Consider the following 21,047-nt stretch of genomic DNA (forward strand, 5'->3'; position numbering starts at 1 on the left):
ACACACTCTTCTGTCTCTCAGTTAAAGATTGCTCGGTTCAGTCTGCTCGAGTTCGATTACTCGAGTCAATGCAACGAAAAGGCTTTTGGAGAACTGGGAACACATAAGTACCATGGCAGTATGTTCAGCTGAGGCTGCTGTCATGTCCACCAAACCAGATACCTCTGTTTTTATGGCAAGTGTTTTCTCTTTGGGAAATCGTTACTCGACATCGATTCTACCGCTCGAGTCTGAGAATGTTGACAACATTTACAACTACAAATTTTACTTGTTTGGACAATATTTAGTTGTGTGGAAAAAGAAAATACATGATACAGTTAGCTGTGAAGAGAGTGGTCTGAAGGTTTAGATTTTAGAGTGCTTCTGAATTGAATGAAGGCCAAAAAAGAAGAGAAAAAAAAGATTAATATATGAAAATATTATTATCTATAGTTAAGCATAACATTGTTGCACTTTTATTTCACATCTTTAGAAAAATATGCATTGTCTCAACCATGTCAGAAATTGCCTTTTCAAGATTTATTTATTTTTATTATATTTGGGGTATACATGTTGTTCCCATGCTGCTTGATAGAGTTGCGTTCTATGTGACTTGAACCCACTACGTCGAAGATATTCCTTGAGGCCCCAAGCCACAAGCAATCCCTGGGAGATAATTTCGTTAATTTATGAAACCAAACTAAAAATAAAACAAAATAAGAGTAAATTTTACGGAAAAAAATTTTCTCTCTTATTTACTATTACAAATTGCTCAAATAGTTTTAATCTATTGAACATAGCTAAATTGGTTAAAGTGTATGTATATTCTCGATCAAAAAATATTGAATGTTCGAATCTCACTTGCACGTTGAACTAAAAGGAAAAGATTTAATCATGTTTAAATTAATTTTTCTTAGTTTGAGAAATATTTTTTTTAGTCCACAAGTTTCAAAATCTTACTACTTAACCCCAAGATTTCATACATCTCCCATTTTGGCTCTTCCAATAATAGATATGTCAAAGCTCACTAATAGAAAAAGGTTGATTGGGTCTATTAACATCACAAATGTTCTGGTGACATGACTTTTTTTTTTTTCTGTTATTCTTTTTACTTTATATTATTTTCATATTGACATGGCAATAAACTAAAATAATAACAATTATTCTCTCTCCTTACTCCCAACAACCCACTTCTCTCCAGAAAAAGTAGTAGGGCAAGACAGGGTCTAATAATAATTTTAAAATTCATTTTCTTTTTTAATTCAACAACTACAGCAAAATAATAATAGGTGCATTATCCACTTGAGATGTCTTATCATACCTTAAACAATATGATAAAGGTTGTTATGAGCTCAAATAAAATACCACACATGGCCCCAATCTGATAGCTCGAGGTAGAAATTTTACTCGAGTAGCCTTGCTCATCCATCCCTCTTGGACAAAGACAAACTGGTGGGATCGCCATTGACATTCGGTGAAAGTAAGATCTTAGTGTGGCAAAGCGGCAGAAGTATGATTCCATCAGCCAAAACGTCCCTATCACCAAACCATTCCTCTCAACTCAATTGTACGGTCTGCCCTTCCAAAACGCTTCTCTATAAATGAAGAAGTTAACCCTTCTCAAAGATACGTATACATTTTTCACAACACATTGCCTATCCTTTTAGCTCTCACGTACTAAGTTCTAACTTAAGCATCAGAGAACACTAGATAGAACATTACATTGATGATGAATTATAAGCTCCCACACCGTCCTCCAACAATCATGTCACCTAATCAAATTTCAACATCAATAGAGATATTTAACTTTCACCCATCATCATTAAGATCAGTTAAAATACGCCAGATCATCATTCTAACGTATGCTATTTGAAAACATTCCACAGACTTCAAAAAGTTCAAAACAGGGGCAAGAATCAAGATGAACTCTCTAAGAAATTAGAGTGAGTTGAATTTATTCCTTTTAGAAACTTGTCAAAATTTCCCAATTTGTAACGTGGGCCAATATAGTTCATTGGGTGCTCATGCCAGTCCAAACGCTGTTCCCACAGCCATATTTACCGAAACTACGGCCAACCCAGCTCACGTCTCGAGGACCAGGGGAGGAGGACGACGAAACTTTTTGCAAAGAGTGCGTGCGGACTGCAGAAATTTATCAAAACCCATCTTCCAAACCATTTCCAATGGATGAAATCCGCAAGGTTTGGAGTCTCCTGTTAACTTTGCCGTTTTCACGTGTTGCTAATCCGTATTGCGCAACTTGGGTGCTCCGTCAGACCCGTATCTGTTCGCCCATTTTGTATGCATCCCCTTTCTAATCTGTATTCATTAGTTTTTGTCTCTTTCTTTCCCCAATTTTCTTAATCTTGTCATTCTGGGAACTATATGGGGTTCGGAAATTCGAACTTGTGATTATGTGCTTGCCAGCTTGTTGCCCAAATGAATGGTTCTGATTTCTCTGGGAAAGTTGGCTTTGGGGTAGGCTGCGTGAGTTTCTAGAAGTTACTTTGTCAGTAATTCTTCGAGGAAGCAGACTGGGGTGAGTGGTGGAGAAGATGTGTAAGAAGAAGAACCTGCTCTGAGTTATGTTTGAAAGCTCGTTTGTTCTGTTCTTAGTTCCTCTTATTGTTCTTGCTTATTTCATGCTACCCCTTTTGGTTTGGACGAAAATCTGAGGAGATTTCACTGTTCAATTCTCTTTTACTTCGAACTTCTTTCTGGGTTGTTGTATTTGAAGTCTGTGGGTTGCGTTTCTGGAGAATAGAATCGTGGGAAGATCTTACTCTCTCTCTTTTATCATTTTGCTTCGACTGGTAGGTTCTGTTCTGGCATGAATATCAAGTAATTTGTTGTGTTACTTCTTGGATTTGGTGGTTGGTAAGCGAAGCTTTGGAGAGCCCTCAATTGGGAGTTTCATGTTTGGGGATATAGGTGGGTCGTTTGGTTAGTGGAGGGCAACAGGAAATTCGGAACTAGGTAGAAAGATGTCTTCAACGTCAACAAATAAGGCTGTGTGTTCTAAGAGCACCTGTGATCGGTCGAAACATGGGGCTCATGTGGTTGCACAGACCCCAATTGATGCAAAGCTTCATGTAGACTTCGAAGGTTCGGAGAGATACTTCAATTACTCTGCATCGATTGATTTGAATGTCTCGAGTTCCACTAGCAATGTTCATGCCTCCACTGTACAGTCATACCTTCAAAACATTCAGAGAGGAAGTCTAGTTCAACCATTTGGTTGTATGATTGCTGTTGATGGGGAAAACTTGTCGGTCCTTGCGTACAGTGAAAATGCCCCCGAAATGTTGGATTTGGCCCCTCATGCTGTGCCTAACATCGAGCAGCAAGAAGCTCTAACTTTTGGAACAGATGTACGGACACTTTTTCGTTCCCCAGGTGCTGCTGCTTTACAGAAGGCAGCTGACTTTAAGGAAGTTAATCTTCTCAATCCTATACTGGTCCATTGTAGAACTTCAGGTAAACCATTTTATGCAATTTTGCATCGAATAGATGCGGGATTAATTATAGACTTGGAACCAGTAAATCCAGCTGATGTGCCAGTAACTGCAGCTGGGGCATTGAAATCTTATAAGCTAGCAGCTAAAGCCATTTCTAAATTGCAGTCCTTGCCAAGTGGGAATATATCTCTTTTATGCGAGGTATTGGTTAAGGAAGTTAGTGATTTGACAGGTTATGATCGGATAATGGTGTATAAATTCCACGAAGATGAGCATGGAGAAGTTGTAGCTGAGTGCTGCCGACCTGACTTAGAACCATATCTCGGCTTACACTACCCAGCTACTGATATACCTCAAGCTTCAAGGTTCCTTTTTCTGAAGAATAAAGTTAGGATGATATGTGATTGTTTGGCACCTCCAGTTAAAGTGCTTCAAGACAGAAGATTGACTCAGCCATTAAGTCTATGTGGATCTGCACTGAGGGCTCCTCACGGTTGTCATGCTCGGTATATGATGAATATGGGTTCTATTGCATCTCTTGTAATGTCTATCACAATCAATGAGAATGATAATGAATCAGAGAATGATCAAGAAAAGGAAAGAAAGTTGTGGGGTTTAGTAGTTTGCCATCACACAAGCCCCAGGTTTGTTCCATTTCCTTTGAGATATGCCTGTGAATTCTTGATTCAAGTATTTGGTATACAAATTAACAAAGAAGTGGAGCTGCAAACTCAGTTGAAGGAAAAACACATATTGCGAATTCAAACAGTTCTGTGTGATATGCTGCTAAGAGATGCCCCGGTAGGAATTATAACTCAATCTCCCAATATTATGGATCTTGTTAAGTGTGATGGTGCTGCCTTGTATTACAGAAAGAAATTTTGGTTACTTGGAGTCACCCCATCAGAGGCACAACTTAGAGATATAGCTGTATGGCTTCTGAAAGACCATAGTGGAAGCACCGGCTTAAGTACCGATAGCCTTATGGAAGCTGGTTTCTATGGTGCTTCTGCCCTTGGTGATGAGGTTTGTGGAATGGCTGCTGTTAGGATCACGTCTAGGGACTTCCTTTTCTGGTTTCGGTCACATATGGCGAAAGAAATCAGGTGGGGTGGTGCAAAACATGATCCTGGTGACCAAGATGATGGAAGAAAGATGCATCCAAGATCATCATTCAAGGCTTTCCTGGAAGTGGTGAAGCGGCGTAGTCAACCTTGGGAAGATGTGGAAATGGATGCCATCCATTCACTGCAACTGATATTACGAGGTTCTTTACAGGACGAGGACAGAATTGAAGAAGAATGCAACGTGATTGCAAATGTCCCATCAGTTGATGAGAGGACACAACGGTTGGATGAATTGCGTGTAATCACAAATGAGATGGTTCGCCTAATTGAGACCGCTGCAGTGCCCATTTTGGCTGTAGATGTCTTAGGCAAGATCAACGGTTGGAACTCGAAAGCTACTGAACTTACAGGACTGGCTATCCAGCAAGCCATTGGCATGCCCTTAGTTGACTGTCTCGTGGATGATTCTGTTAAGGTGGTAAAGAAAATGCTCTCCTTGGCCATTCGAGGTGATTTTACACCTTAGGGTATCACCTTTGTTCCATTGATGTAACCGTTATTTATGTTTGCATCTAGTGCATTTTATTTTATTTTATTTTTTTCTAGTATCATATATGATATATTTGTCAGTCAGTTCTCCACAGTAGTAAATGGGATTAGAGATATGATACCGGACAGGAAACTATTATATGAAGTTAACTCTTTAACAATTATGTGTAGTATTTTAGTTCATTTAGTTATTTGTTTGTGTGGTAGGAAACCAAACGTTTTACTAGTGACATATATATACGAACGAAAATCCTTGAAAAGCTAAAAGAGTTGCAGAAGACCTCTCCGATTGGCATAGATCATTGAAAAAGAATAGTTACAATCTAGTACTTCAATTTTGCATCCCTCTGATATTTTTTTGTGGATTTTGTCAGGTATTGAAGAGAAAAATATAGAAATCAAACTCAAAACATATGGAACTCTGGGTCATAGTGGTCCAGTAATCTTAGTGGTTAATTCATGCTGTAGCCGAGACCTGAATGATAATGTTGTAGGAGTTTGCTTTATAGGCCAGGATGTTACTGAACAAAAACTGATTATGAACCGATACACCCAGATCCAAGGTGATTACACGGGGATTATGCGGAACCCATCTGCCCTTATTCCTCCAATTTTTATGACTGATGATGATGGCCGGTGCTTGGAATGGAATGATGCAATGGAAAAGTTATCTGGTTTTAGAAGAGAAGAGGTGACAAATAGGATGCTTCTTGGGGAGGTTTTCACACTCGAAAATTTTGGCTGCCGTGTGAAAGATCAGACATTAACCAAGCTTAGGATACTACTGCATAGAGTAATTTCAGGCCAGGATACAGATAAATTTTTGTTTAGGTTCTGTGACCGTGAAGGAAATTATGTTGAAACATTGCTTACAGCAAGCAAAAGGACCGATGCAGAGGGTAATATCACCGGGCTTTTCTTCTTCTTGCACGTGGCTAATCCAGAACTTCAATATGCTTTAGAAATGCAGCGGATATCAGAAGAAGCTACAGCTGATAACCTCTATAAATTAGCATATCTGCGTCAACAAATCCGAAAACCACTTGGTGGAATTATATTTATGCAGAAACTAATGGAGTCGTCTGACTTAAGTGAAGAGCAAAGGCGGCTACTTAAATTGAGCACTTTGAGTCGGGAACAGTTGCACAAGATCGTAGATGAAACTGATATTCAAAGTATTGAGGAAAGGTATGATTATAGATATATCAAACCTAATCAACGAGAGTGATTTTTTTTTCCCTTTTTTGGCTTTAATACATTGTGCTGTCCTATTATTGATAAAATCTTTGATCTTTGGGGTAATCCCTTGCAGTTACATGGAAACAAACTGTAGCGAATTCAACCTCGGAGATGTTGTTGGCGTTGTAACGAATCAAATCATGATTTTGAGCCAAGAGCGCGAGGTGAAGATCATTTGTGAGTCACCTGCTGATGTGTCATCTCTGCACTTATATGGAGATAACTTGAGGCTACAGCAGGTGCTTTCTGAGTTCTTGGCTAACACACTTCTCTTCACTTCCAAAGGATCATCCGTTGTCTTCAAAATAACCCCAATGAAGGAGCGTATCGGGAAGGGAATCCACATTGTTCATCTTAAATTTAGGTAAATATCATTTTTAATCATGGCCAAAGTTGTTTTTGTTGCTTGATTCACCTCAACTCCACCACTAACAACAATAGAAGCAAGAAATAGTTTTCACATTACATTAATGGCATGTTATAGAAGACTGATTTTGAAGATTTCTAGAGAGTATCTTCCGTCTTTAACTATTACATCTTTATGATTACTAAATCTCTAAGTTCCCATTGTCCGTTACGGTTGAGAAATAAGTAGAATGATTATATCCTTTCTTGATGGGGAGATCTTGGCTATTGTCTTTCTTCATTTGTGGAAGTTTAAAGTCCATGTTAACCAGATATAGAATGCTCAGATGATAGCACTGAATGCATGATGGGGAAAGTTGAAGTTAATGGCAAGATTTTGGTTGTGATAATTCTTTAGGATTTTGAGTCTACGACCATCACTTCCTTCATATTGTGGCGCCAGTAGATTGAAAATCCCAGAGCTAGCCTTGAGTGAGCGAAGCCTCTCGAATGCAAAGAGTTCTCCCCTCTGATACCCTTTCTTTTCCCTCTAAAAAAGTAACCTTGGGATCTAATAAATCCTAGAATAGTAAATATCTTTTAGAACAACATTGAGCTGGATGAATAGAATCTCGGAAGTTATTTCTGAATGGGGATCATGGTTGGTATGCTTTATGCTTTTTTATGTTAGATTTAGAATCAATAGATGACCTTACTTGAACCATGTCTGTTCTATAGATTGTACTACTGTGTCCTTGAGTTCTAAAGAATCACGTATGATAATAAATACATTTTTGTGATAATAGCTGATCATTGGTTTTGCTTTATCTATTTGCAAACCACTTTTTTTTTGGCATATGATTTATCGGCTTCTTGTTGGAGAATATGGTACGCGAAAACGATTGAAAAGAAAACGGCATTCATGTACAAGCATCAACATTGAGTGTTCTAAAATGAAAAAGGAGCTACTGTTTATTTAAGTGTGGTCATTATATTATGTAGGATCACCCATCCTGCTCCAGGAATTCCCACGCACTTAATCCGAGAGATGTTTGATCACAACAATGATTGCTCGAAGGAAGCCCTTGGCCTATGCATCAGCCAGAAGCTCGTTAAGATCATGAATGGCACTGTACAGTATCTTCGAGAGGCCGAGACCTCGTCATTCATCATCCTCATGGAATTCCCCTTGGCAGAGCATATTTCTTGATGACAATGAGGACTAATGATCTACACGGCATGATTCTCCTGAAGACGCCATTTCTCTTTATCTCATCTCTCTGGTATATCGACAAAACAAGCTTTGACATTACTCGGTATCAGACCGGGTGGGATTGTTTGAGAATACGAGTAGATATTAGAGTGAGTGAAACGAGATTATAATAAACGTTCTTGCAGGCCGGTTAGTTTCAAGCTTTAAGGAACCAAAAGACTCGAAAGTTGTAAAGACGACGTCTTCTTTGGCCATCTATGGGGCCTCTGAGCGCCAACAAGCCCAGGAACTGTTTCGTAGTTCATTTCGAAATCTGAGTTAGAAGCAGAAGTTTGAGAGCTGTTGCTGAGTGTTGCCATTTTCAAGTGTGAATGGGTTCGGAAGTGCCTGAAATAAGTGAGTGAAAACTGAAGTTGTCAACTTGTTTATAATGGATGGGCAAATTCTCATCCCTCTTTCAGTTGAAATAATATGCAGTTGTTCATTTCTCAGTTGATTTTCCCCTCCAACCAGCTCCATTCTTCTCTTCATTTGCTCATTTCTACAGAATCAGATATTGTTTTCCTTTTTCATTGCATGAATAAATGCTGAAGGACAGTAATGCTAATGATTCAGACTTCCTTTTTCCATAAATCCTGAAGTTCATGAAAATAATGTTAGAGTGCAAATAGATGTTTAACGATTTTCTTTAGTAACAATGTACGTAACTATCGAGTTTGAGATGATAACAAATGTCTTATTTATAACACAAATATAAAGCATTAACCCTTGCAAAAATAGTATTGTTTTAACATAAAAGAGGGTAACTAAAGGTGTGTACGTTGTTCTCTCCCTTTGAAATACATGTTTTATTCATAGTTCATGAAGACGAGGAGGAACAAAACCAACATACTTAAGGTGGAGTTCATCTCGATGTTACATGAGAGGAGGATTCTGTCGCAGAAGTTGAATGGAACTTCTATTTGCATCTTGTTTGTCACCTCGTGCAAACGAGTATGATTTGATTAGTTATTCAAGTTTTAAGATTGAAATGAGAAGACAAGCATGAGTAAGTTTTTTTAAAGTGATATAGATCCATTTGAATTTAAAAAAAAAGTGGAGAAAAATACAATTTTATCATTGTATTTTTAATAAAGTAACAATTTTCTTTCTATACTTTAAAATTGATTACAATTTAGTCTGATCATTAAATATTAGGTTAAATTTAACAAAATTTGGACATGACTGTCAACTTAAAGTCGGTTTAAGATCGGGTCGATTTAAAGATTAAAAAAGAAAAAAAAGAAAAATTAAACCGCTCCCGACCCTTGTTTGAATGAGTAGCTTGTTTGTTTGTAATTGTTTTTCCCACGTCACAAACAGAAACACTAGCACTGATTACAAACTCCAGTTAAATGGTTACTGTTGAAAGTGGGAAGAATAAATCGTTGAAGTTGAAACTGTATCAGCTCATTTTATGGGATCGGATGTCATTTTCTTGACTTTGTTTTGAAGGTTGAGTTTGGAATGGATTTCGGAGGCAAAATCCCGAGTCCCACCGGCCACCATAAGTTTGTAAAGGCGTAACCACAGCTACATTATTTACGAATGCGCCTCCCATGGCCCGGTGATCGGACATGGAAGCTCGCATTTTCTGCTTTCCTCACGTAGCCCACTATTATGTTCCGCTGCTTCGCCCACAGCCATAGAAGAGTAGTCGCTTTCCGCCATAGCCCTGTTTTTATCTCTTCATGCTCTGCTTCTTCACTTCCAGTTTCGCAGCATTACCCTCTTCTCTTCCATCCCATTAGCAACCCTCTCCCTCCGTCTTCGATCCCGTTGCAAATCTTGGTTGCTCAGTACAAATCATCCCAACTTCACCCCACAACTCAGTCCCCACCCTTCCCTGTACAGCGCGATGAAAAGATTGAATCTCTCGCTTGGCGGTACCGGTATTCTTGCTGCCCGAAAGATGCGGAAGAGCTTCATTTGCAGGTTTTTAAAAATGGGTTCGTTAATGATTTGTTTTTGTGTAATACCCTTATTAATGTTTATGCTAGAGTTGGTGACTTGGGTTCCGCCCGGAAGGTGTTCGACGAAATGCTCCTTAGGAACTCGGTCACTTGGTCTTGTTTGATATCGGGCTTCACTCAAAACTGTATGCCAAGAGAGGCTTGTGAGCTCTTCCGGAGAATGGTTTCTGGTGGTTTTGTGCCTAATCACTATGCTTTTAGCAGCACAATTCGAGCTTGCCAAGAGTGTGGCGAGTACGGTTTGAAATTTGGGATGCAAATTCATGGGTTGATGTCAAAAACTCAGTATGCTACTGATGTTACTACAAGTAATGTTTTGATTTCGATGTATGGAAGTGTTATGGGTATTGTTGATTATGCTCGTCGTGTTTTCAACAGAATATGGCCCAGAAACTTGATATCTTGGAACTCTATGATTTCTGTTTATTGCCAGAGGGGAGATGCAGTTTCTGCATTCGAAATATTTTCAACTGTGCAGCAGGAAGTCATGGGAGATGGTCTCAAACCAAATGAGTATACCTTTGGTAGTTTAATATCTGCTACCTGTTCTCTGGTTGATTCTGGTTTGATTTTGCTTGAACAGATACTGAGCAGGGTTGAAAAGTCTGGTTTCTCACATGATTTATATGTAGGCAGTGCTTTGGTTAGTGGGTTTGCAAAGTTTGGGTCGATTAATTATGCCAAGGATATTTTTCAGCAGATGAGTTATAGAAATGCAGTATCCATGAATGGTTTGATAATTGGACTGGTTAGACAGAATAGAGGTGAAGAAGCAGTTGAACTTTTCATGGAGATGAAGGACTCGGTTGAACTGAACCTTGATTCTTATGTGATCATTTTGACTGCCTTTCCTGAGTTTTATGTTCTGGAAAATGGGAAAAGAATGGGCAGTGAGGTTCATGCATACCTCATCCGAACAGGCTTACTTGGTGCTAAGATTGCAATTGGGAATGGTCTTATAAATATGTATGCTAAATGTGGAGCTATCGGTGATGCTTGTACGGTTTTTAGACTCATGAATGATAAGGATTCAGTCACGTGGAACTCCATGATAACTGGTCTTGACCAAAACGAGCACTTTTTAGATGCTGTTAGAACTTTTCAGGAAATGAGGAGAACAGGATTGTTTCCTTCAAATTTCACAATGATTAGTGCTTTAAGTTCCTCTGCAAGCTTGGGGTGGATCATGATTGGAGAACAATTACATTGTGAAGGACTTAAATTGGGGCTTGATTTGGATGTTTCTGTTTCAAATGCTCTATTATCTTTGTATGGTGAGGCTGGGTATGTGAAGGAATGCCAGAAAGCTTTCTCCTTGATGCCTGAATATGATCAAGTTTCATGGAACTCTTTGATCGGAGCTTTAGCAGATTCTGAGTCATCAATGCTTGAAGCTGTGGACAATTTCCTGGTCATGATGCGGGCCGGATGGCGTCCTAATAGAGTAACCTTCATTAGCATACTTGCAGCGGTATCTTCTCTTTCACTTCATGAACTGAGCAATCAGATTCATGTTTTAGCCTTGAAGTACAATGTTGCAGCTGACACTGCTATAGAGAATGCCCTTTTGGCTTGCTATGGGAAGTGTGGTGATATGAGTGACTGCGAGAATATCTTTTTGCGAATGTCCGATAGACAGGACGAAGTGAGTTGGAACTCCATGATTTCGGGTTATATACATAATGAGCTCTTGCTCAAAGCTATGGATATGGTCTGGTTTATGATGCAGAGAGGCCAAAGACTGGATGGTTTCACCTTTGCAACCGTGCTTAGCGCTTGTGCAACCGTTGCGACAATGGAGCGTGGCATGGAAGTCCATGGTTGCAGTGTAAGAGCTTGTTTAGAATCTGATGTTGTCGTCGGGAGTGCACTTGTGGACATGTATGCAAAATGTGGTAGAATAGATTATGCATCAAGATTCTTTGAACTGATGCCTGCAAGAAACTTGTACTCCTGGAACTCCATGATTTCGGGGTATGCACGACATGGACATGGAAGAAAAGCTTTGGATCTTTTCGCCCAGATGAAGCTACATGGTCCACTCCCAGATCATGTCACTTTTGTTGGAGTTCTATCAGCATGTAGTCATGTGGGTTTAGTTACAGAAGGGTTTTATCACTACGACTCAATGCGTGAAGTATACGGGTTAGCTCCTCGGATGGAGCACTTTTCGTGTATGGTGGATCTTCTTGGGCGTGCTGGGAAGCTAAACAAGGTAGAGGATTTCCTCAACAAGATGCCAATGAAGCCTAACATTCTAATATGGAGGACAGTTTTAGGGGCTTGTTGCAGAGGCAACGGACGCAACAGCGCGCTCGGTAGGAGAGCTGCTGAGATGCTGCTGGAAATGGAACCAAGGAATGCAGTGAACTACGTGCTTCTCTCAAACTTGTATGCTTCGGGCGGGAAGTGGGAAGACGTAGCGAAGACGAGGGTGGCAATGAGGAAGGCGTTCGTGAAGAAGGAAGCTGGATGCAGTTGGGTGACAATGAAGGATGGAGTTCATGTGTTTGTAGCAGGAGACAAATCACACCCTGACAAGGACTTAATCTATGAAAAACTAAAGGAACTGAATGCAAAAATGAGGAGGGCTGGGTACGTCCCGGAGACGAGATTCGCACTTTACGACCTTGAAGGGGAGAACAAGGAGGAGCTTCTCAGCTACCACAGTGAGAAAATCGCAGTTGCCTTTGTTCTAACTCGTCCATCAGAAATGCCTATAAGAATAATGAAGAACCTCAGAGTTTGTGGGGATTGCCACTCAGCTTTCAAATACATTTCACAGATTGTAAGAAGACAAATTGTATTGAGAGATTCAAATAGATTTCATCACTTTGAGAATGGCCAATGTTCATGTACGGATTTTTGGTAGTCTATACATTCTTTTTTGACATTCCAAATGTGTTTTTTAGCGACAAAAAATAACGTTTTGTGCATGCATACAAGTTCAGATATATAAAGAATTTACCGATCGTTAAATTTTTTTTTTCTAAATATATAGATTTAAAATCTCTCTCGTCTCACTATAGAGTTGATTTATTCCACTACTTTCATTCAAGTTTCCTTTTCTACCAATGTGATCGGTCTTTGTCCTTATTAGCCTTGGTTCGGAGTGTTGTGATCATCATACTACTATATGTTATAGATGGCCTATTAATAAATCGAGTTCCAGATGAATTTCTGTTTGAACAATTCAATATGATCTAATAATTTAGAATATTTTTCCGAGTTAAAAATTATGGGACAAGAGATCGACCTTTCAACTCAAGTAAGATATTTGATACCTTATCTACTTAGCTATGTTCAGTATATAACTATTTCATACTATAGTGGCGACGGTACAAATTTTGTAGTAGTATGATTACGAGAGGTACACCTGTCCCGAGAGGACAAAGATCCCAAACAAATGTGGCTGCCATGTCATGCGGGACCCACCAGCTGACATGGCAATATTTATGTAGATCAATACTGGGCCTGGACTGTAATATGTGTGAATTGTGATGCCGTTATGGTAATTGGGCCCCCATTGAGCTAAGACCTTATAATATGATTTATATTTTTTTTATTTAAATCAATTATAAGATAAATAATACGAAAATGAAAAAATATTTTTGTTGAACCCAAGGCTTCAATCAATGGAGGATGTGATCACTCAAGGATTTTGAAGGTTAGTTTTCGTTTTCCACGTATTTCTTGTCGCGGCAAAGATTTCCTGTTTGATCAGTTATTTTCCTCTTCTTTCTGATCGGGATTTCCTTTTTTTTTTTTTTTTTGCTGGAGTTTATTGATTCTCGATCCTCCGTAAACTGTGAATCCTTAAAATCTTGCTTCATTAGTTTGTTTCTCATTGGTATAATCGTACTTCGACCTGATGCTTGAGGAAATTTTGCGAAATTACATTTTGGAGGGCAGTGGAGTTGCATTTCTTGATCGATACCCTTGCTGCCTTTTACTGGGATTCGCAGTTTTTTTTTGTTGTTGTTGCATTTCGTCGAGCATGTGCCGTTCGGTGCTCAATTTTGGGATTTTATTACGTTTTGTTTACATTTTAGTCTCTTCTATCAAGTGCGTCTTGCTTTGGAAATTTATATTTGTATTTTCTGTCGCTCGTTGAATTTCAAGTTTATGAGTTCAGTAATGAAATGTGGTTACTTTACTGTACTGCCACTTAAATAACCTTAATTTTGTTTATTTTTCTTTACTTCTTTTCGCCCTTATCATTTATAGCTTAGCCCTATGTTTTAATTAAAATCAAAGTTATATATGTGCATATGTACACAAAGTTGTTTCTTTCCCTTCATCCAGATGCTAAACTTGGAACAACACACGGAATTGGAAACAGAGAAGCAAAGTGTTTTAAAATTGAATTCTATATTTGATGGGTGTTTTCTCCACCCTTTGCTTCTTGTAAATTGGTATTACTTGATTGAAGCTTTTGGTTGCCAAATCTTCCAGATGTCTGGTTGAGTTGTTGGATCAATTGGATATTGAGAGAAAAATAATAACTCCAATTCAGCCTCTGTTATTTATCTATATTATTTAGGTTCTGCTGGCAAGACCCGGTTGGGGTGATGTGAATATGTTCTTGAAGTGGATTGTAACTTCTGATTCTTATTGTTCAGTTTCTTTAATACTTAAAGACCAAGCTCCTGTAAGGGAAGTATATAGGTATATTCTTTTTTTTTTCTTTTTTATCTAAGATGAGGCCTTTGCTTCTCTATATTTAAATGATCAACCGAAAATCCACATTTCTTTTTTCATTTTACCAGCATGAAAGCAGAGCATGAAGATTATGTTTTCTCCAGAAATGGCAATGAAGCTAACAGCTAACATTTGGATTCGGCGCCAACAGTGCCCTTGTGGAGATTGGAAATGTTATGTTAGATATGAAGGTGAAGATCAGGCCTCCATAAGTTCGCGGCTCGTGAAGAGCGAGACAGTGGCACCTCTACTGTCATCAGAATCTGTTTTCACTCCCTATGTTGGTCAAATATTCAAAAGTGATGATGATGCCTTTGAATACTACAGCAACTTTGCTCGGAAGAATGGGTTCTCAATTAGAAAAGCACGCTCAACAGAAAGCCAAAACTTAGGGGTTTATAGACGAGATTTTGTTTGTTATCGGTCTGGATATAATCAACCAAGGAAGAAGGCCAATGTGGAACACCCCCGGGAACGGAAATCGGTAAGATGTGGATGTGATGCTAAGTTGTATTTGACCAAGGAAATTGTAGATGGCGCTAGTCAATGGTATGTTTCACAATTTAGTAATGTTCATAATCATGAATTGTTGGAAGATGACCAGGTGCGTCTGCTTCCAGCATATCGGAAAATACAGGAGGCCGATCAAGAACGCATCCTTTTACTCTCCAAAGCTGGATTTCCTGTGAACAGGATTGTGAAGGTGTTGGAGATAGAAAAGGGGGTACAACCTGGACAGTTGCCCTTTATAGAGAAGGACGTTAGGAACTTTGTTAGGACTTGTAAGAAAACTGTTGAAGAAAATGATGCTTTGCTGAATGAGAAAAGAGAGAATGATTTGCTGGAACTTCTCGAGGCATGCAAGGCAATGGCTGAGAGGGATCCAGAGTTTGTTTTTGATTATACTAGAGATGAAAATGGTAAGGTTGAAAATATATCATGGGCATATGGTGATCCTATTCGGGCTTATTCTGTGTTTGGTGATGTAGTTTCTTTTGACACTAGCTATCGTTCTATTACCTATGGGTTACTCCTTGGAGTTTGGTTTGGCATGAACAATCATGGAAAGGCAATTATACTCGGTTGCATCCTGCTGCAGGAAGAAAACTCGCATTCATTTTCTTGGGCTCTACAGGTTTGTGGACGCAATTTCTTGTCCTCAGTGTGCACCTATCTGCATGTGTCTTTTTCACAGTTTTCTTATTTTTAACAGACATTTGTGCAATTCATGAGAGGAAAGCATCCACAGACAATTCTAACTGACATAGATTCAGGGCTCAGAGATGCCATATCAAGAGAAATGCCAAATACTAAACATGTTGTATGTATATGGCATATTCTATCTAAACTATCAAGTTGGTTCTCCTTGCCCCTTGGATTGCAATATGCAGACTTTAAAGTTCAGTTTGATATGTTGTGGCATCTGGAGAATATAGCTGATTTTGAACATCAATGGGATCTCTTGGTTACACAATTTGGTCTTGCTTCTGATAAGCATATAGCATTACTATATTTATATCGAGCATCGTGGCCGTTTTCCTTTATTCGAAGTTCCTTTCTGGCTCGTACACTGACGGTTGATTTCTTTCAATCTCTAGAAACGTTTTTGAAAAGAATCTCGAGTGCACAAACATGTTTACAAGTATTCTTTGAACAGGTAAAAATTAACTGTCTTATTTCTTGTTCTTTCTTGCCGGAGTTGGGGATTTGTACTGGTTATACCATATCAAACTAATATTTTCAGTTCGTTTCATTTGTTTTGTGCAGATTAGTAACACTGCCAGCTCCAGAAGTCAAGCCAAAGAAGGTATGCAGTATTTACATATTAAGACATGCATGCCTATAGAAGAGCATGCACAGAGTATTCTAACACCTTATGCCTTCAATGTGTTGCAAAATGAAATTGTGCTGTCCATGCAATATGTGGCTACAGAAATGGGAAATGGTTCATATCTTTTGCAACACTATAAGAAAATGGATGTCGAGCGTTTTGTTAATTGGACACAAGATGACGAGCAAGTCCAATGTTCTTGTAAAGAGTTTGAACATTCAGGAATATTGTGCAGGCATTCAATTCGAGTACTTGTTGTGAAGAACTACTTTAAACTCCCAGATAAATACCTTTTACTTCGTTGGCAACTACAGAACTCTTTAGGTACTATAGACGATGCACATTCACAAGGTAGAAGTGAAGTGTGCGCCCAAGCTTTTCATTCTCTTGCTGCAAATCTCTTGACTGAGTCCTTGATATCCCAGAAGCGTCTTAATTACGTTTGTAGAGAACTCTCAGGCCTCCTTGAGCATGTCAGAACCATGCCAGTAGTTGACGAGTTTTCCTTGAACACGACAGTAGTAAACAATGTTAATGAACCATAGATATTGTGATCTCACCTCACCAGAGGTTTCCCAATACCATACTTTCTCTCCACCTGGACTTTGCAATTTCAAGAGTTCAAAAGATCTCGGGAAAGGAAATTGAGTGTAGAATCTGCTGAACTCAGTAGATTTCTCATTCCAACCCTGCGGATCAGAAAAACTGGGATTCTTTTAAAAATCCCTGAAGCATCCATTCTTTCACAAGAGTTGTATTCTTTACAGTAACTGTATCGAAAATGGATACGACAAAAATGAAATTTTTACTCTTTTTCTTTTTTTCTTGTAAAAGTGGGAGAAGTACTGTAAAAAGTGAGCTGGAAAGTTGTCTTTCCTGTTTTATCTATTAAATTGCTTCTAGTTTCAGTTGCCTTTGTATAACCAACCCATTAATAATGCCTACGAGTTGATTCGATTCATCATTCTACTTTGATTTACAACTTGTGCTGCTGATTTACTTTCTGCATCTGAATGATCAGATAAACTGTGGCAAAGAGGGCTTGTAGACACTGATTGGGATTAAAAGTTCCCTTTCCATCTCAATTCTGCTGCACTCATTTGTAAACATTCCCTTTAGAGACTGATGGAAAACATTCTTATTCTTTGTGTCTGTTGTTTGTCAGAAACTCAGCAGACCTAATGAATCTGTAGGGTCCCATGAGGAAGTGGATCAATGCTTGATGAAATTCAGTGTCCCCCCACACTCAGAATGCTGGTATTTTTGCTGTTTGGTTCCTGAGAAACATTCATTGTGGAAAAACATGGTTTTCTTGTTACCCCCATGTTCTCAAAAATCATTTTCCAAGTAAATTGCCCCTTCCACTGGTGCAAGTACGTGGAGGAGATGCAATTGAGTGGAGAAAATAGTATGGTTGTTAAGCATGCGGCAAAGGCATTATATTTTGTCAGATTCTCCCATAATGAATGTGTTTGATCCTTGTTTGTTTTGTTTCTTTGAAAATAAAATGGGTGTTTGGTGTAATGGGAAGAGAATGAGAATCAATTAGAGAATTAGGATTCGATTCCCTTTCTTATTTTAACTTTCGTAGATCTGAGAATGAGTTGGAGGAGGAAAGATCGTCCACTCTATTTTGTCCAAGAGTAAGAATTATGTACAATCTAAAAGTTCCTTAGTATAGTTGAAACTCTTTCAAGTTTAGAAACTAGATACCATCATCAAAATTCATAGATATATTGAGAATTAGTTTAAACGAAAATCTTGAATCAGCCAATCAAATCATCACAAGTCCAATTAGTCTTTTAAAGTATTATAATCCCAAATTCACATTAAAAAAGGTAAAGAAGAGAGGATGATTTGAATGAGATGAGGAAATATGTGATGTGGGTGAGGATAAAAAAAGAGAGGATGATGTGCCAACTCATTATGAGCTTTAAGACATGCTCACTCCCCCAACATTGGTTTGAGAGGCTGTCCCTACTTGCCTCCCATTGCACCAAAAGCTTCTTCCAAACTCACACCCTTCATCTAAGCTTGAAAAAGCAAGCCTTTGTCTTCTCATTTTGCAGTTGATAAAATTTCTGAGATCTCAGCTTTGAAAAAGACTTTAACTCATATGCTATCTCGAGATAACTGAAGTTGTTCTTCTTTCAGATATATTTAAAAATAAAAATCAGAATCGGATTGCATACCAAACAGACCTTAAATTTTCCATTCAGGTTCTTGAATACTTAGAATTTTGAAACGTATTTCCGAACATTTTCAAACCCTTACCACGAGGGTGTAGGGTCACCCTTTGAGGGGATGGTGATTCTTCTTTCAAAACCACAAATTTGCACAACATCAACTTTTAAGAAATGTGTCAATCTATTGTAATTGTTCTTTTCCTTTTTGTCTAACAAAGTTAAGTAGGAAAATTTAAGCCCTAAGATGAAACCTTACAAAATCAACTATCAGTGAATAGCTGAATAACCGTTGATGGATTCATCTACAATTGACCATTTGATACGACACAGACAAAGTAACTTCATTCGACATATGGTGACTTTTATGTCTTTTAACCATAGAGTCAATGTTTTATGTTTCAGAAAATGACCCAAAATTTGGCGTTAAGACACCCTTTCAAAGGAAGCTTCTTTGAGAGTGGGAACAGACAGATTAGGACAAACAAGAACACATAAACAAAAATACAAACACAAAACAAAGTAGAGAGACAGAGACCAAACACCAAACCAAAGACAATTACAAGAGAGTGGAAGAGTTGGAGCCGTTTATGTCCAAAATATCAAAAGTTTTCTTCAGCAACATCGGATGAGGACATTGACTCATTGGGACCAACTTTTTTTTTTTTTAATAATCAAACTTATCTCAAAAGATATTGTTTTGTGGACTCTTGTTCATGGGCTTCTGGTGGATTTTTTTTTCTCTTTTTTTAGTACCTTCTAGTGGAAGTTAAGGATTAGAACCAACAAGAATTCTTATTTTATTTTAAGAAACAATAAAATAAAATTTAAAGTATTGTTTGGGTTGGGCTACTTTTATAATAGTGAGAAATATAATATTTTTTAAAGGCTAATGATCCATGTCGGACTCTAATATTTTATAAGTTTCAATTGTATCCAATTTTTTAAAATTTGTGTCAAAAGAATAATCTATTATTAATTTTCATTGAAGTGTCTAATGAGAATTACTGGATCAAGATTAAAATTGAAACTTTCTAGAGGTTGTGGGCATAATTAAAATTAACTACATCTGTTGGGAGTATTTTGTAATTTTTTTTTTAAATTTTCAATTAGAGTATAAATTGCTAACTGAGGGTTTTATTTGTAACAATTAAAAGGTTTGGGCAAAATTGAAAATTTTAAAAATTTATGTGTAGAATTGGAATCATCTAAAAAAACACCAATGTTCTAAGTATTTATTTATTTATGAAAAATGTCAAGGAACTAAAAACACTTTCTAAAAGTACTCTGGGATGTTGGCGTACTGGCAAGAGGCTTGAGTATTATCACTCGAAATCCAGGTTCGAGCCAGTTGGAAATATTTTCTACCTCAAAAAAGAAGTATTATACTTCTAAAAAATAACTTAGGTTGGTCAATAACATCTTTATTTTTGTTTAATAATCTACATTTTAAAATACATTTTAAAAAATCCCATTTAAACCTTGAAAATTTACAAAACTCTTAGTAGACAACTTAAATCTTTTAAGATTCTTAGACACAATTATTACCAAAAATAGTTTTTTTCCCTTGTTTATACCAATGCAATAAATAATTCAATGCTAATTATGCCCAATATGAAACCACACCTCTGAAAAATTTGGCAGGTAAAATTATTTCTATACCCCTCAAACAGAGGGGAAACTAAAATTTACAAGTCAATTAATAAACAAGCACTTGCTGTAATTCAAATTTGATTTCTGCCTTCATTTTCCTAATAAATTCTTCACATTTTTGGTTCAATTCCTCATTGCTCAAACCCCCATCTTCTTCTTCTTCTTCTTCTTCTTCTTCATGTTCTTCATCCTCTGTTATCAATTTTTCACTCTCTTCTTGTTCTGCAACCAACCCATTTTCCCTCTCTTCTCCATCTTCAACTTTGCTCTCAACTTTGCCTCCGCCGCCCTGTTCCTCGCCGGAGCCGCCGATGAGGCCGGAATTTCTGACAATGAAGACGAGGAGGCCATTGCAGAGCAAAAAGATGTAGTTTTTATGGATAGTTGCAGAGATGTAGAGGTTGAGAGAGTGGAGAAAAGGGAGGAGAGAAGAGTACAACACCATGGCAGAGAGCAGAGAAGCTGAGATTAGAATCTTCATTTGTGGAAGAAATTTGAAGATTTTGGCTCAAGATTTGCTGATTTTGGCCAATTGGGTCGATTGGGTTCTTCAAAAATTTCACAAAGATGGAAACTTTTTTGAAGAAAATTGGTGCGACTGGAATTGGGTGTTTAAAAAATGCTTTCTTTTTGCTGGTTTTATAGTGGTTTGTGGAGCCATGTGTGAACACTGAGAGTTGTGATATTACAATATTGCCCTTTTGCATGTGGGGTGGTGTGCAATGATTTAGGGGTAATTTGGGTAGGGCGTGCTGAGTCAGTCAACTTTTTGTTTTATTTCATTTTATTCTTTCAATTTTTGTTCCTTGGAGATTTT

The 21,047-nt window shown here is 38.0% G+C and overlaps 4 protein-coding genes across 7 annotated transcripts; 3 read left to right on the forward strand and 1 right to left on the reverse strand.

Moving 5' to 3' along the window:
• The first annotated feature begins 1,906 nt into the window (after positions 1-1,906).
• On the forward strand, positions 1,907-8,341 carry PHYC (phytochrome C). The gene is made up of 4 exons (XM_022280088.2): positions 1,907-5,013; positions 5,428-6,241; positions 6,366-6,656; positions 7,640-8,341. The coding sequence occupies exons 1-4, from the start codon at positions 2,964-2,966 to the stop codon at positions 7,845-7,847; spliced, it is 3,363 nt and encodes a 1,120-aa protein (XP_022135780.2). The 5' UTR covers positions 1,907-2,963; the 3' UTR covers positions 7,848-8,341.
• Positions 8,342-9,177: 836 nt separating this feature from the next.
• Positions 9,178-12,755, forward strand: MEF7 (Tetratricopeptide repeat (TPR)-like superfamily protein). Its single transcript, XM_022280588.2, has one exon. It carries the CDS (start codon positions 9,510-9,512, stop codon positions 12,732-12,734), a length of 3,225 nt encoding a protein of 1,074 aa, XP_022136280.2. The 5' UTR covers positions 9,178-9,509; the 3' UTR covers positions 12,735-12,755.
• Positions 12,756-13,444: 689 nt separating this feature from the next.
• Positions 13,445-17,355, forward strand: FRS10 (FAR1-related sequence 10). Of its 4 annotated transcripts, none has more exons than XM_022280135.2 (5): positions 13,445-13,529; positions 14,406-14,530; positions 14,632-15,698; positions 15,777-16,220; positions 16,331-17,355. In XM_022280135.2, exons 3-5 carry the CDS (start codon positions 14,646-14,648, stop codon positions 16,937-16,939), a joined length of 2,106 nt encoding a protein of 701 aa, XP_022135827.2. In that variant the 5' UTR covers positions 13,445-13,529; positions 14,406-14,530; positions 14,632-14,645; the 3' UTR covers positions 16,940-17,355. The 4 variants fall into 4 exon arrangements, with proteins under 4 accessions (XP_022135827.2, XP_022135829.2, XP_022135828.2 ...); XM_022280136.2 differs by having other exon boundaries at positions 13,455-13,529; positions 14,485-14,530; XM_088123219.1 differs by lacking the exon at positions 13,445-13,529 and having other exon boundaries at positions 13,552-14,530; positions 14,632-15,047; positions 15,168-15,698.
• Positions 17,356-20,204: 2,849 nt separating this feature from the next.
• LOC111007892 (uncharacterized) lies at positions 20,205-20,851 on the reverse strand. The gene has a single exon (XM_022280430.2). The coding sequence runs from the start codon at positions 20,709-20,711 to the stop codon at positions 20,277-20,279; it is 435 nt and encodes a 144-aa protein (XP_022136122.1). The 5' UTR covers positions 20,712-20,851; the 3' UTR covers positions 20,205-20,276.
• Between the last annotated feature and the right edge of the window lie 196 nt (positions 20,852-21,047).

The sequence above is a fragment of the Momordica charantia genome, assembly GCF_013281855.1.
Source record: "Momordica charantia cultivar OHB3-1 chromosome 4 unlocalized genomic scaffold, Mcharantia_2.0 BLBB01000004.1, whole genome shotgun sequence".
Lineage (NCBI taxonomy): Eukaryota > Viridiplantae > Streptophyta > Magnoliopsida > Cucurbitales > Cucurbitaceae > Momordica > Momordica charantia.